This window comes from Ambystoma mexicanum, chromosome 4p (genome assembly GCF_040938575.1).
Source record: "Ambystoma mexicanum isolate Mex_15411 chromosome 4p, UKY_AmexF1_1, whole genome shotgun sequence".
Taxonomy (NCBI): Eukaryota; Metazoa; Chordata; class Amphibia; order Caudata; family Ambystomatidae; genus Ambystoma; species Ambystoma mexicanum.
The window spans coordinates 188,375,831-188,388,528 of record NC_090927.1 but is presented as its reverse complement, the minus strand read 5'-3'; the positions used below and the strand labels follow the sequence as shown (position 1 = coordinate 188,388,528).

Sequence of the window (12,698 nt, the reverse complement as noted above, 5' to 3'; positions counted from 1 at the left end):
GCAGCTCCATTGCATAGCCAACAGATCATTGACCCAGTGTGTCCATTTATTTTTACTTTTCAAACATTGGTGTGTCCCATGCAAATCTAGAGAAGTTAAGCAGTTTAGAGAGTAAGTGCTACCTGCACGTAACATTTCCTTTAGACTCCTGCCGATACAAGGTTGTGATCTAGGTTGCATTGCAGTGGTTTTCAGGTGCCACCTGGGCAGTTAACGTTGTACGAAGACTAAAAATTTAGTTAATGTGCCAATAAAAGTCCTCAAAATTATTTTATGACTTTTGTTTTGTTTTGGATAGAACCAACAAACTGTCAGGGAAAGTCCTAGTCCACTAAGCCTTTGAGGCCCAAATTGAGCATATGTATTAAACAACCATAATCCAGGTAAATATCAATGCTGGTTACAGTCTATTTGCATCAGGTTGCACTCATTCATGCATTCGGAAACTGAGATATTGAAAATGATTCCTTTGTCAGTTTTATGAAGTAAGTGGTGCTTAAGCGCAATCTGTAAGCCCTACATTATTGCATTGGAATAAGAGTAGGAGGGTGATGAGCTATGAAGAGGATATGCAAATCCCCATGGCCATTCCTACCCTCTACCTGCCCCTAACCGCCCAAAACACATCCTCCAATAATCTCTGAGCTACTCCTGTCTACTATTAACATCAAACGTTGTGCTGTAAAAAGGCCTGCAAGTGCTATTACTATGCAGTCTTCTTAGAGTTAATTACTTATTTGAAATGGCTTAATTGCTGCTGTAAATGTGCTGTAAAGGTGAAATAAAAATGTGTTAATAAGGCATGCCTTTAGCCATGGAATTTATAAGCACTGAAGTCCTGTTAAAAGCAAGCATTGGCAATGCCAACAGTTTTGCCTTTTTGTAGAGGTAGTGGATAGGCATTTTCCAGGCTTTATTATCATATGCCCATGCACTCACACAATTTTCTAGCTGTTTCCATCTTATTGCTAAGTAGTACCATTATGGCAGTGCCTAGCAAATGACTACACGAATGCCTTTTGGCATTGCCAATGCTTGTTATTCAGTATCTATTCAGAAAGATTGAGCCATGTGTGAGTTGTAACAGTTGCTTTTTATTTTTTAATCAGTGATGACTCGAGGCACTGCTTCCAGCCCATCGTATAGATTCACATTGAATGATGGGACGGTTCTGAGCGCCCACACCAAATGTCGACTTTGTTGCCCTCAAAGCCCAGAAATGCAGCCGTACATTATGGGAATTCATACCATTGAAAGGTAAATCATATCGCCATAATTAGAATTTTAAATCATTGTTTACTACATTTGTGTGAACTTGTACAACTCTAAACCGTCCATCCTCGTCCCAGTGGTATGTGCATGCTGAAGCATGCTCTCAGACCTTCCATCATCCACATGTTTCCATTCCAGTAGCTTTTCTCACAGCCGAAATATTGTTTGTGCTCAAACTGAAACCTGACTGCCGAAAGCCCAGTCATCGATAAACCCCTACTCACAAACATGTGCAGCACAACTTCAATCTGAGAATCTATAACGTTTACCAAAACAATGTATGCAGAAATGCAGCAAGGGGTTGGTTGTTGAGGGTCATTATCAGGAGGGTAGGGGGGTTTGGTAAGTCTAGAGAATGGTGGTTAATGTTAGATCAGAAAAGGTTAGAGCAGTAGAAAAGTGACATGGCCCCCAAGAAGTAAAAAAATACTGTTCAGAATTTAAAAGAAAAAAGACAGAATTTTAAGATTCCCAGTTAGGGAGCTCATACTAAAAAGAGCACGAGAATTGAGAGATTTAACATGGGGTGGCAACAAAATAATGATATTTGTTGACCTGAGTAAGGATGTCCTGGAGAGAACAGCAGCATTTGATAAAGCTAAAATGAATGCTTGTGAAAAAAATATGAAATATTACATGATTTACTCTCCTATATTTAGAATAGATAGATGGTCAACTGCACTCTTTTACTGAGCATAAATCTGCTGAGACCTTCCTGACAGACTTGGATTCAGACCCCATGGAGGGCACATCATCAGAGCATGACTTAACAAAAGTAATGAAAAAGAAAAAAATGGGCGAACTGTCTCAACGCTGAATATTGTCAAGGGTTTTTTTTCATGCTCATTCAAAACTTTGTTTCCCTATAATATATTATTGGTTTATTTATTATTGTTATAAATCCCTATGAAACTATGGCCGCCATGCAATTGTTGTTCTTTTAACTTAATTGGAATGCGACATAGGCCTTGTGTTGACGTTCAAGTTTTTGTGCGTGTGGGATAGAGGAAAGAACCTGCTAACGTGACTAGGAAGCTGCTTCCTATGAAATACGCTCGGGAAGTGCTGATGAGCGTATCAGATTGCATAGGAATGATGGTGAGTTGACTGTGGCATGAAGAGAACAGGAACAACGTTGGATGTTTAAGCTGAAACGCGAGACACCTAGACGCGGGATGGCGAATGGCTAGTTGTGCACACAGCCTCAAGTAAGTGGCGCGATAGAATGGTTGCGACATGGGAATAAGCAAGTGCAGAGGGGATTAACGAGAAAACTAGCACACACCAGCACATATAAGATGCATTTGCTCCAATAAAACAGCCGTTGTGAAAAGTGGAACAAAGACTTCTGGGTCCGTCTTTCGAGCGCTCTCACATTGATATCAGAGCAAAGAATTTCACTAACCTACAAATCGCCTCCATAATAGGTTCCGGGGCATCACTCGAATATCTGGAACGATCAGAAGTAGGAGAACATAAAAGGTTACAGCTTTAGAAAACCTGCATTCCTAATGAATTTATATATGTGCAATGGTATTTTCGGAATGAAGAAATGGTATGACTGGTGTAAACAGAGTTCTCTTTGTGACGGATGTGAAAAGAAATGTGTAAGTAAAATAGTCGTTAGCTCCATGAATCAAACAGAATGTTAAGGCTATAGCCTGCTTTACCTTCAAGCCCATTTTTTCTAACGCCTATAAGACTACATATACTGTAACATGAGGGAGATCTAAAAGCACACGGAGGAGCCGTTCGTCATCATCGTGCAGCAGAAGCATGCAGTAAATTAAACTCCATGCTGTGACATATTAATGCATCTTATATACGGGTTGCACTATTTAACTCCATACATTCAAGGTGAGTGTTTCACGTTGTGCTATACTGTCAAGATAATGAAGCTGATTATGATAAGCGAGCGCACAATAGGAAAATGGGTAATGGAAAACAGCATGGTTATGCAGTGCTGATGGAAGGTTCCATATGATATAAATAATACTGAAGCATGCAGAGTTAATCTGGGAACTGACTGAAGACATTGAAAGACAAAAAATAAAACTTTGAGCCTGTTGAAAGGGTACAGGAGAATAAACTATGCATTCAGAGTTGACAGATACATATCTTGAACTGAAGCAAGTGGGTAATGAAAAGTAACCTAATTCTGCAACACTGATGGAGGGCTCTTAATGGGGTTTTTGTAGGTGTGATCCTTAGCAGGTCATCTGAGAAAATGTAAGATAACTCAAGCATCTTACATACGATGTGAAATGGCATTGTAATATACAAAATTGTAATATACAAAATTAGTGTGGAAACTGACTAAAGACATTTAAATACATGCATGCTTCTAAGCTTTTGTTGTTAGCAAGATCAGACAATGCTACGTACTAGATGTGCCGGAGTGGAAGTGCTTGATATGGCAGGACTACATCCAATGTACTTCAGTCATACTGGAAGAGGTGTTTATGCAAATAAGAAATAGGAACAAGGGCAGACATAAATTCAGGAAAGCGGATAGAAGGATATGTCCAGTGGTTGAAGCTGTATGTTTTGGACCTGAGGGAGGTTTTTGCTGTTCCCAAATGTTACATAAGTGATTTTTCATTATTGTTGCCCTTTTTATTTTCTTCCTGTATTTTTGATTCATGATTTTGGTTTATAGTATAATGATGTAATAGAGAAGATTTGATTGCAGTTTACTTACAAATAGATTCTTATATATTGACAGGGCACAGGAGATGAGATCAAGAGTAGTCGCGTATATACTAGGCTAGCTATGCATATATTTTAAGTGGTAAATTAGAAGAAATAGCTCAAGATTACATGTTATTATGGTGTTTGGAATGCTGAATAATATGGGATCTTCATGAATGAAACTACTACATTACAAAACTGATGAGAAAGAAACTGCCACTATATGTAATATTGAACAGAGACTACTAAGATACCTAGTGTTATGACTAAGGGTGGTTTGATAGTGAATGGAATAACGCTGTTATATGGATATAATTTTTCATTCACTGAGATGCATCAGATACAACACTTGCTAGGTAGATGGTAGGATCAGGCCTTAGAGTCTTTCTTTTTGAGGAGATATATATGTACCTTGAAAGAAGATGGGTCACAATGACATTATTGAGAGTTGGAATAGTATGCTCTACTTAAATTATATATGTTACCTTATTAGAGACACTTCTATATGATGAAAATATGTATAAGGCATTAGAAATGTAGAAAGTAATATAAGGAGGGGAAAAACTGTTAATGAGAAATGCATTAATCTGGGCATAGGTCTACTGGTAAGTATAGTTCGAGACAATGTGAGTATTGTACATAACATTTATTATAGTATGTCTGATAAGCATCAGACATTACAAGTTGGAGTTTATTCATTTGCTTTATTCACTGTTCGTTTGTCTATTTGTATTTACTTGTTTTTTTTGTAGTTTTGTCTTGTCTGTGATTTATTGCCTTTTTATTATTGAAACTATTAATTTACTGGATTTGAAAGCAAGCACATTGAACTCAAAGGTTGAACGAAGAAAGGTATAGGATGTTAGGACATGAAACCGTCAAATTTTGTTTTGTGGTATGTGAAAGGTATAAACTGTGTTTAAGCGGAGGAAAGTTATGCCGAGAATTTGGAGAAGTAGGGGTGATATAGTGTGCATTCAAGAAACTCATTTGATTGATCAGTCTAAAAACTTTCTAACCAACTCTAGGCATACACAAGTGGTATCTAATTGTTATGATTCTAAATCATGAGGGGTAGGTATACTATTTAAAAGGGGAATATCTATAAAAATAGAGAAAATACTGAAAGATGATGAAGGTTGCATATTGCTAGTAGACTTGGTATTTGATTGTGAAAAATTGACAGTAGGAGCTATTTATGCCCCATGTTTGCCAACTGTACCATTTTCTGAGGGATTGAGTAAACTGTTGAATGAAATGAATGGAGAAAATATAATTTTAGGAGGGGACTTTAATGTTGTGCTTAATAGCAAACTGGATAGAAAGTCACAATGCAGATAGGGAAGTGAAGGAATATGTGGATAATTTACACAAAAATACAATCTCGTAGAAATATGGCGGGAGATGCACCAAACGCAGAAGGAATATACATATCTTCTACTCATTAGTACATAATTCACATTCAAGAATGGATTATATGCTCATAAGTAATAGACTGGTTTATCAGGTAGTGTGCTCAGAGATTAAGGAAAGAGGAATCTCAGACCATGCATTAATTGAGTTACAAACTCCCTTTAAAGTTCTGAGGAAGAGAACAGTCAGCAAGGTCAACTACAAAGAACAAGCCTAACTGATGAGAGATGGTAAGCTAGTTGGCCAAGTGGGCAGTTGGCAGACTTTGTTCCGTGCACCTAGATTTCGTTTTGCTTACGTGCGGCTAACACGCCTAATGTCCATGGTTAGGAGAGAATGCAAACCATTCGTGAGGGTCTGTGTAATGATGGGCAATCCATTGTTGCAGTAGCTACTTTGATGCTATTATTCTGCTATTATCTGTTTTATGCATGGGCCCTGAGGCCTACGGGTATGCTATGATAAGTCATTTATAACGCACCCATACACAAGTGTTTCTAGGGGCGTTATAACACTGTAATAATAATAATTATCTGCAGTTAGAGGTAGTTGAAAGTGTGCTTACCAGATAAGGGGAAGCAAATGATGTTACTAACACCTAAACGAACTATGGGTATATGTTTCCTTAACCAATCCCTCCGTTCGCTAGGTTTTTACTGTCTGCCACATAGGATGATGTCATAGCTAACGTAAATTGAGGTATACAGCCTTTTGTGTAAAGGAAATATATTTCAGAGTTTGTTCACCAGGTTTCCCTACTTGATTGAGCTGATAATAAAGTAGTATTTTGCCATGTTCTTTGAGTCTGTCCGGTTATTGGGCCTGAGATCATTTATAGGTAATCTCATCTGGCACTTGGAAGGCTCCAGGTGCTACTGCACATTTTGGTAGCAGAGGATGGTTCAGATCCGGACCCTTGGATTCTTGGCGTCTTCCACCATCAGCCGGAAGACCGCAGAGTTATCTGTGTAGAGTTGGAGAAAAACATGTGTAAAATGAGACGGTCGGCAGGCTCTTTGAAGAAATTCCTGTCCGTTCCATTGGTCCCCCCTGAGCCCTATGCCATATATATATATAAAATGGGGCACCGAAACGGGATTTGATTAAGGAGAGATGCCTCGTTTCCTATTCTCAAGGAAACAAAGAGGGACTGCATCAAACTCCAGAACACAGTATTTTTTTAAGGGATTACTACGGCTAGGCCAAGGAAGGATGCGTGACACGCTCCAAAATGGAGTAAAATAGAGATGAGATACTTTTACTAGAGAGAGTAAAGAAGACGGTCATCGTTTGTTTGGGGTTGTAAAAAATATTAGTGTAAAAAGTTGACGTGTATTAGATTGTGATGATATAGGTTGTAGGCTAAAACTATAAAACAATAGTAAATAATTCGACTAGTTATCAGACTCTAAAAAAAACAAGCAATTGGTGCCACTAATAGGAGAGTAGCTGTGATGCTGGACATACTTTTGGAGGGACATGGCCTCCTAGTCCTTGTCCTACCACTTCTCTTTATGTGTTATCTCTGTTTTCTGCCACTGAGGTCCAGTCCGGACATATAGTAGTGTAGCTCTTCATGTTTTCCTTTTGATGAACAACACCCAGGGGATACCATTATGGAACCCATGGGTGGGGGGTACACTCTTTTTGGGCACTTGTGTGTTGCCCACAGAGCAGGGTGTGGGCTACTGGCAGCTGCATGCGGCCTCAGCAGTGGCTCCGTGTGTCCTTCATTTTTGGGTCACCCATCCCTACCATAGGAATCAATGGATTCCTGAAAAAAAGGCAAGATGGCCACTGTGGCCTCATGGTTTCTATTGCCTTTTACCTTGTTTCCCAAATTCCTGGGAAGCCCTGACTGTCCCTTCCTCCTGACTGGCTGTTGGGTGGAAATACCATATATAGCTCTGGGGCTGCCTCCTGTCAGACTGACTGTAGCCTTCCCAGGGGCTGTGTGTTGTGGGTACACCCTTGGGATGGGACCTGTGTGAATGGAGTCTGAAGTGACCTCACATTCTGTGTTATAGGTGTCTGGTTTCTGTGTGTGACACAATGCTTGCGACAACCCTGACTGGAACTGACTTGAATGCAGTGTAGTGTGCTGAAAGGCTGGGTGCTTACCACAATGCACATTCTTTGTTATGGGTGTCTGAGTGGAGTGACTGGCCTGAATTCCTGAAACCTGATTGAATGCCAGCTGCATGGATGCCCTTCTGCGTGATTGGTGGACTGAGCCCGGCTCAGCCTGAGTGAATGGGAACCAAAGGTGTATAACAGGGGACCTCTCATCCACCAAATTGTTTAGAAGCTGAAGCAAGAAGAAGTTGTTACTTGAAGCCCAGCTGGAGGAGAAGTCTGCTGCTGCATTTTCTTCATGTAATCCAAAAGCTGCTGTGTTCTTCCAAGGACTGATCCAGGAGACCTCCCAAGCTAGGAGAGACCATCGTGCAACCTGTTACTCTTCATCTGAAGTTCCCTGGAAGGCCAGTCTTGTGTGCCTGTCGTCCGGAGATTGGGTCATCACAAATCATCTCCAGTGAGAGAAGGCCTTTGGTGTCACCCAGGGTCTAGAGAAGCGTTTGTGACTGCCGGAACCCCGTTGTTGTCTACTGCCCAGAAGAGGGGGTACCCTGGCATAGTGCTGCTTGGCACCTGCAGCTGTGAAAAGTTCCGAACTGCCTAAAAATACTTCAAAGGACATCCTTGCCATCATCACTGACCACTTTCTCCCACCGGAGAAGGTCCAGGGTCGCTGAGTGCCGAGGAAGGTCCGCCGGTGGGTTTCCCACCACCAGAATTCAACAAAGATGTCCCGACAGTCCAGGCTTGGTGAGGGTCCATGGTCCACTCCAGTGGTCGAGTCCAGGTCACCAGAAGCCGTCCAGACGCCTGTGCTGCGGCTGTAGCATCAAAAGGTGGAAAACCACAATATTTCGAAACACGACACCAAAAGTGACCTATGCACCCGTCACCGCAAGAAGTCTTCGAAGGTCCCCAGGGGCTTATACTCATCTGCCAAGCCTTTAAGGAGCAACTTTCATCTTCCCAGGACTTCTGCAGTCAGAGAAATCATCAACCAACGGAGAACACTGCGAAGAGCAAAACTGCTGCACTTCAGAAAGACTTTGGTTCAATTTTTCTTCTTGGACTTAGCCTCCCAATGGCTCCTTTTTCCAAGGAGGGTCCACCCTGAAAGGGAATCGTTGAGTGAAACCGGGATACTCTGCCACTTCGCCTGCCAACGCACCAAAGGTACTGTGACGAGGAAGAACATCTTATAGCTTCAGGAGTCGTCCAGGGGTCTCGGATTCGTCTTGAATCCTGTTCTCCTGCGGCCTCTCAGGTACTTTGTAGTGGTAGAACCTTTAGGAAGAAAGTAGAGGGTTATTGAACATTTTTGCACTGGGTTGTAAAAGACAAAATAAGTTACTCCCTAACTTTTCCATTACAGGTTGCCCAGGTGGCGGGGGGGGTCTTCACACCGAATTATGTATCTAGTCTGAAGAAAGCATTCTGCCATTGTTCATAACTAACCTGTCTTTCTTCCCTAATCTATGCTGTTACACCTCACTTAAGAATTCACATGCCTATTTGAAACTGTCTGCAGTTGGTGCATTTATTACTAAATTTGAGTATTGTGTTGTATCACATAAAGTGTATATATTTGCCATTCTTTGAATAGAACTGCCTGAGTATACAGTGTTCTTATTTATATGTGTATATATATATATATATCACTGAACCTTATTTTATATAAAGAAGCTGTGTTATCACCTAATCCAGTGTGTGGACATTCCGTTGTGAGGCTTGGGAACTGGCCGTACTTAAGGCAAGAACCTGCCTGCATCTCCTCCTGAGTGCTTAAGCTGTGGTTGCTCCATATAGAGACCTTGGCTGGGTTGTTGTGTGCCTTTGTGTGCCTTTGTCCCAGCCATACAGAGGACAGAAGTACAGATACCCCTCTCTAGTCTTTACAGCAGCAGCTAAAAAAATTGAATAAAATGAAATTCTTAGATTGTCAATAATAAACGCAGGATAGTAACAATCAATAGAATCATAATAAAGAAACAAAATATTATTATGTAGGCTTGGAAATTGGTGGATATTTTGGGATAATAGACGGCGATTGATGGTGCTGGCCCGAATTGATCGTTGTGGTATAATTAATTCAAGTAATAGAATTAAAAAAATGATATGTATTGACAGTTAGAAACGACTTGCCATTATGGGGGGCACTTCCCTGGTACAGCGCTACACACCCATTATTAGGAAATACCATGGCGAATGGGTTAAAGGGACAGCTGATAAAATGTTCATGCCTTGGCCTCAAGAAGGTTCGCTATCCAGAACAGTATTGGAACACATGACAACATAACATGCTGTATACACAGGGAAGAAGTTACAGAAATCGTTAGCCATTTTATAACTATGGAAAATGTATCAGAGTAAGAAAGAAGACCCGCCTGAAAAGGAGTTGATGCTTAATCAGCATAAAGGGGAGTACCTAACGCCCTCAGGGCCTCTTTCTCCTTCTAAAAATGATAGTACAACTGAGGACAAACAGGGATTTTATCCTCTAAAAGAGTTAAAAGCAGCAGCAGGGTATGTTAATCCGACATATGTGCCCCCTCTCGCCCCTGCCCCGGCTTATAGAAGTGAGGACAATATAGAAGAGAGCAAGATTAAAGAACATAAATATATGTCGGCATACGATGAACTTAAAGAGCGTGATGAAAGAAGGAACATACAGATAGAGATAGAAGAGGAAGCCAAGACACAAAAGAAAGAGAAGGACAAAGCCAATGAAGTGACAATAGTACAGAACGAGTGGGATGGGAGGACAGATATGACTCAAATTAGCCAGAAATGGTATTGATGATGTTAGAGAAGGAGAATAAAGGGAAAAGAAAGAAAAGGAACGAGAAAGGGCATACAAAGAGGAGAAGGAAATAGAGAGGAAGCAAAAGGAAGCATGAAGAAGGTATGAAGAACAGAAAAAAAGAGAATAGAGGAGAAGCAACGTGAAGAAATAGAAACACAGATTGAAAGAACGTAGGTTGCAAATAAGGCGAGAGGAAGAAGAGAAAAGAGAAGATTGAACAGGGTTAGGGGACAAAAGGATGATGAAATAGATCACATCATTAATAGATGTATAATACCAATCGAAGCACGAGAACGATGCAAAGAAGAAAAAGGGTCAACAGCCCTGCAGGGAGCTGCAAGGGATACCGAGAATATAGACATGGGCTGAGGAACATGAGGCAGAAGACATGGGGAAAGGATTGGGCATTTATATATGCAAGTAAGGGGGAAAGATGGCTAGAAGATCAAATGGAGCATCAAAGGATCTCCACCGAAAGAAACAGGAGGAAGATTGGGTGATATAATGATGAATGAGCATAAAACACTGTCCCCAAGCAGACTAGGTCTTGATGACAAGGAAAGGGATAACAGCCATACCACCTGGGGTATAATGATGTCGGATGAAGAAAGGGAAGGAAATGAAAGAGCGTGATGAGAAGGCGTGTGCATTTTTTCACTAGATTCAAATATAGAAAAGGGGGTAAAATGGTCAGATTTGGAAGACCCAAAAGAAAAAACACCAGAACAGACACCATATTCCGAACGACCACAAGCATGGGTGCGCAGCTCAGGGGATATGTCCCCACCTTATGTAAGTAGATTAAGGTCATTACCAGGACAATTCGAACAGGTGAAATTAGCCCTACTTGGAAGACAAGAAGTCTAGGTGGGTATGATTGTAGAACAGGAGTTACACAATTCCTGTTATTAGAGAAATGGAGAGGATGACCACAATATATACCGTGGCCACAAATGAACAACGATAATTTGAAAAGTAAATTCCCTAGATTGCAGGTGCAGGAAAATTGATTCATGAGTTAGGAAGAATGACAGTAGGAATGATGTTAGCATTGGGTGACCTAAAAGGTCTACTAGCAGCTATTCTAGGGGTGAGAGCTGGCGATATTTGGAGAGTAGCAGGATATGTGAATGTGACAGCGCAGAACACAACACATGACGGAGCGCCATTTAATAATTGTAGTGCAAATATATGGAGGGCCCTTAGAGTACAATATCCTGAACCATCAGACACGGATGTGATTATTACAAGAAATATGGCTGAGGATGAAGATCCTTTGCTTTTATTCAGGAGATTCAAGAACATTGGCTTCTTGAGATGAAGGAACCATGGGATAAAACGGTAGCATTATTCTATCATATTTAATGTCAAGGGATGCGCGAGCCAGTACAGCGGCAGATGAAGAAACAGGTTGGAATGGAAGCGAAGCCATGGCCAGAAATACAGTTGACTATTGTACATCATTGGCGATTATTACAAAAGAAGAATATGAAAAAAGCTGAGAATAGAAAGCAAGAGGAAGCAAAGTTGGTTCAGAGAAAATTGTCGAAATTTGCCATAGAAGGAGCAGTATTGGCGAGTGGTGAAGGCGCGGCCACACAAGAGTTATAGCCAGGGCAGCCAAGCAATGTAGGGTACCCTACAGATCAACGTGGTTACAATTTATGGACATGAAGTAGTGGGAATGGACCTAGAGGAAAAGGAGGTGGCTTCCAAAACCCTAAAGGGGGAGGAGGATTTAATGGCAGACATCCGCAACAATGCTGGAATTGTGGTAGAACAGAACATATGGCCCAAACATGTAGAAGTAGAGGGGGCGTGCAGCAGAACAGGCAAGTCCCAAGAAGGGGGTGGACTATTCTCCACAGTGTAATACAGAACCACAGGAGTATTATGCCCAAGATCACACGCAGAATCAGACATGTGCTCTGCAAATACATCAAAGGCAGTAGGTTCTGTTGCAATCACAGTCACCACAAGGACAGCCACAGCAAGCACCTATGCAAACACAAATACAGACCAGCTCTCAGGTTTGATAGTAAATATATTCTTAACCTCCAAGTCACCCACCTCCTCCACCTCCTCACCTGTGGATTTTTCATCTGAGGAACTTCCGGAGGCAATCTGTCTTCTTTCTCGCCAGGAGTTGTTAGGCTTTTCTTTGCAGATTTTAGGGTATGCTCCTCTGGAAGCCACACTGCCTGTTAGCGATAAGCTGGCAGTAGGGGCTCCCAGGGAGTCCACCCCACTTCAGGGAAAAGCCTTAGCAGAAAAACCCTGATGTCGATCCTCTGATGGTAATGGAATGACCAGTTAAATACTCTTCTTTAACTGATGGGAGGATTTGAGAGCGTAGATCTTGAGAGCGTAGATCTTGAGAGCGTAGGTACTACGATACCCAGAATGCACCGGACCCGGGAGAAAGATTAACCAGTTGCCG

The 12,698-nt window shown here is 41.4% G+C and overlaps 1 protein-coding gene across 6 annotated transcripts in view; it reads left to right on the top strand.

The window, feature by feature from the left end:
- NCOA1 (nuclear receptor coactivator 1) overlaps positions 1-12,698 on the top strand; it is a 1,575,181-nt gene that overhangs the window by 1,026,719 nt on the left and 535,764 nt on the right. For all 6 annotated transcript variants that reach the window (XM_069605680.1, XM_069605681.1, XM_069605685.1 and 3 more), the window contains one exon: positions 1,110-1,257. In XM_069605680.1, the coding sequence (XP_069461781.1) occupies positions 1,110-1,257 (148 nt within the window). The remainder of the gene's footprint in view (positions 1-1,109; positions 1,258-12,698) is intronic.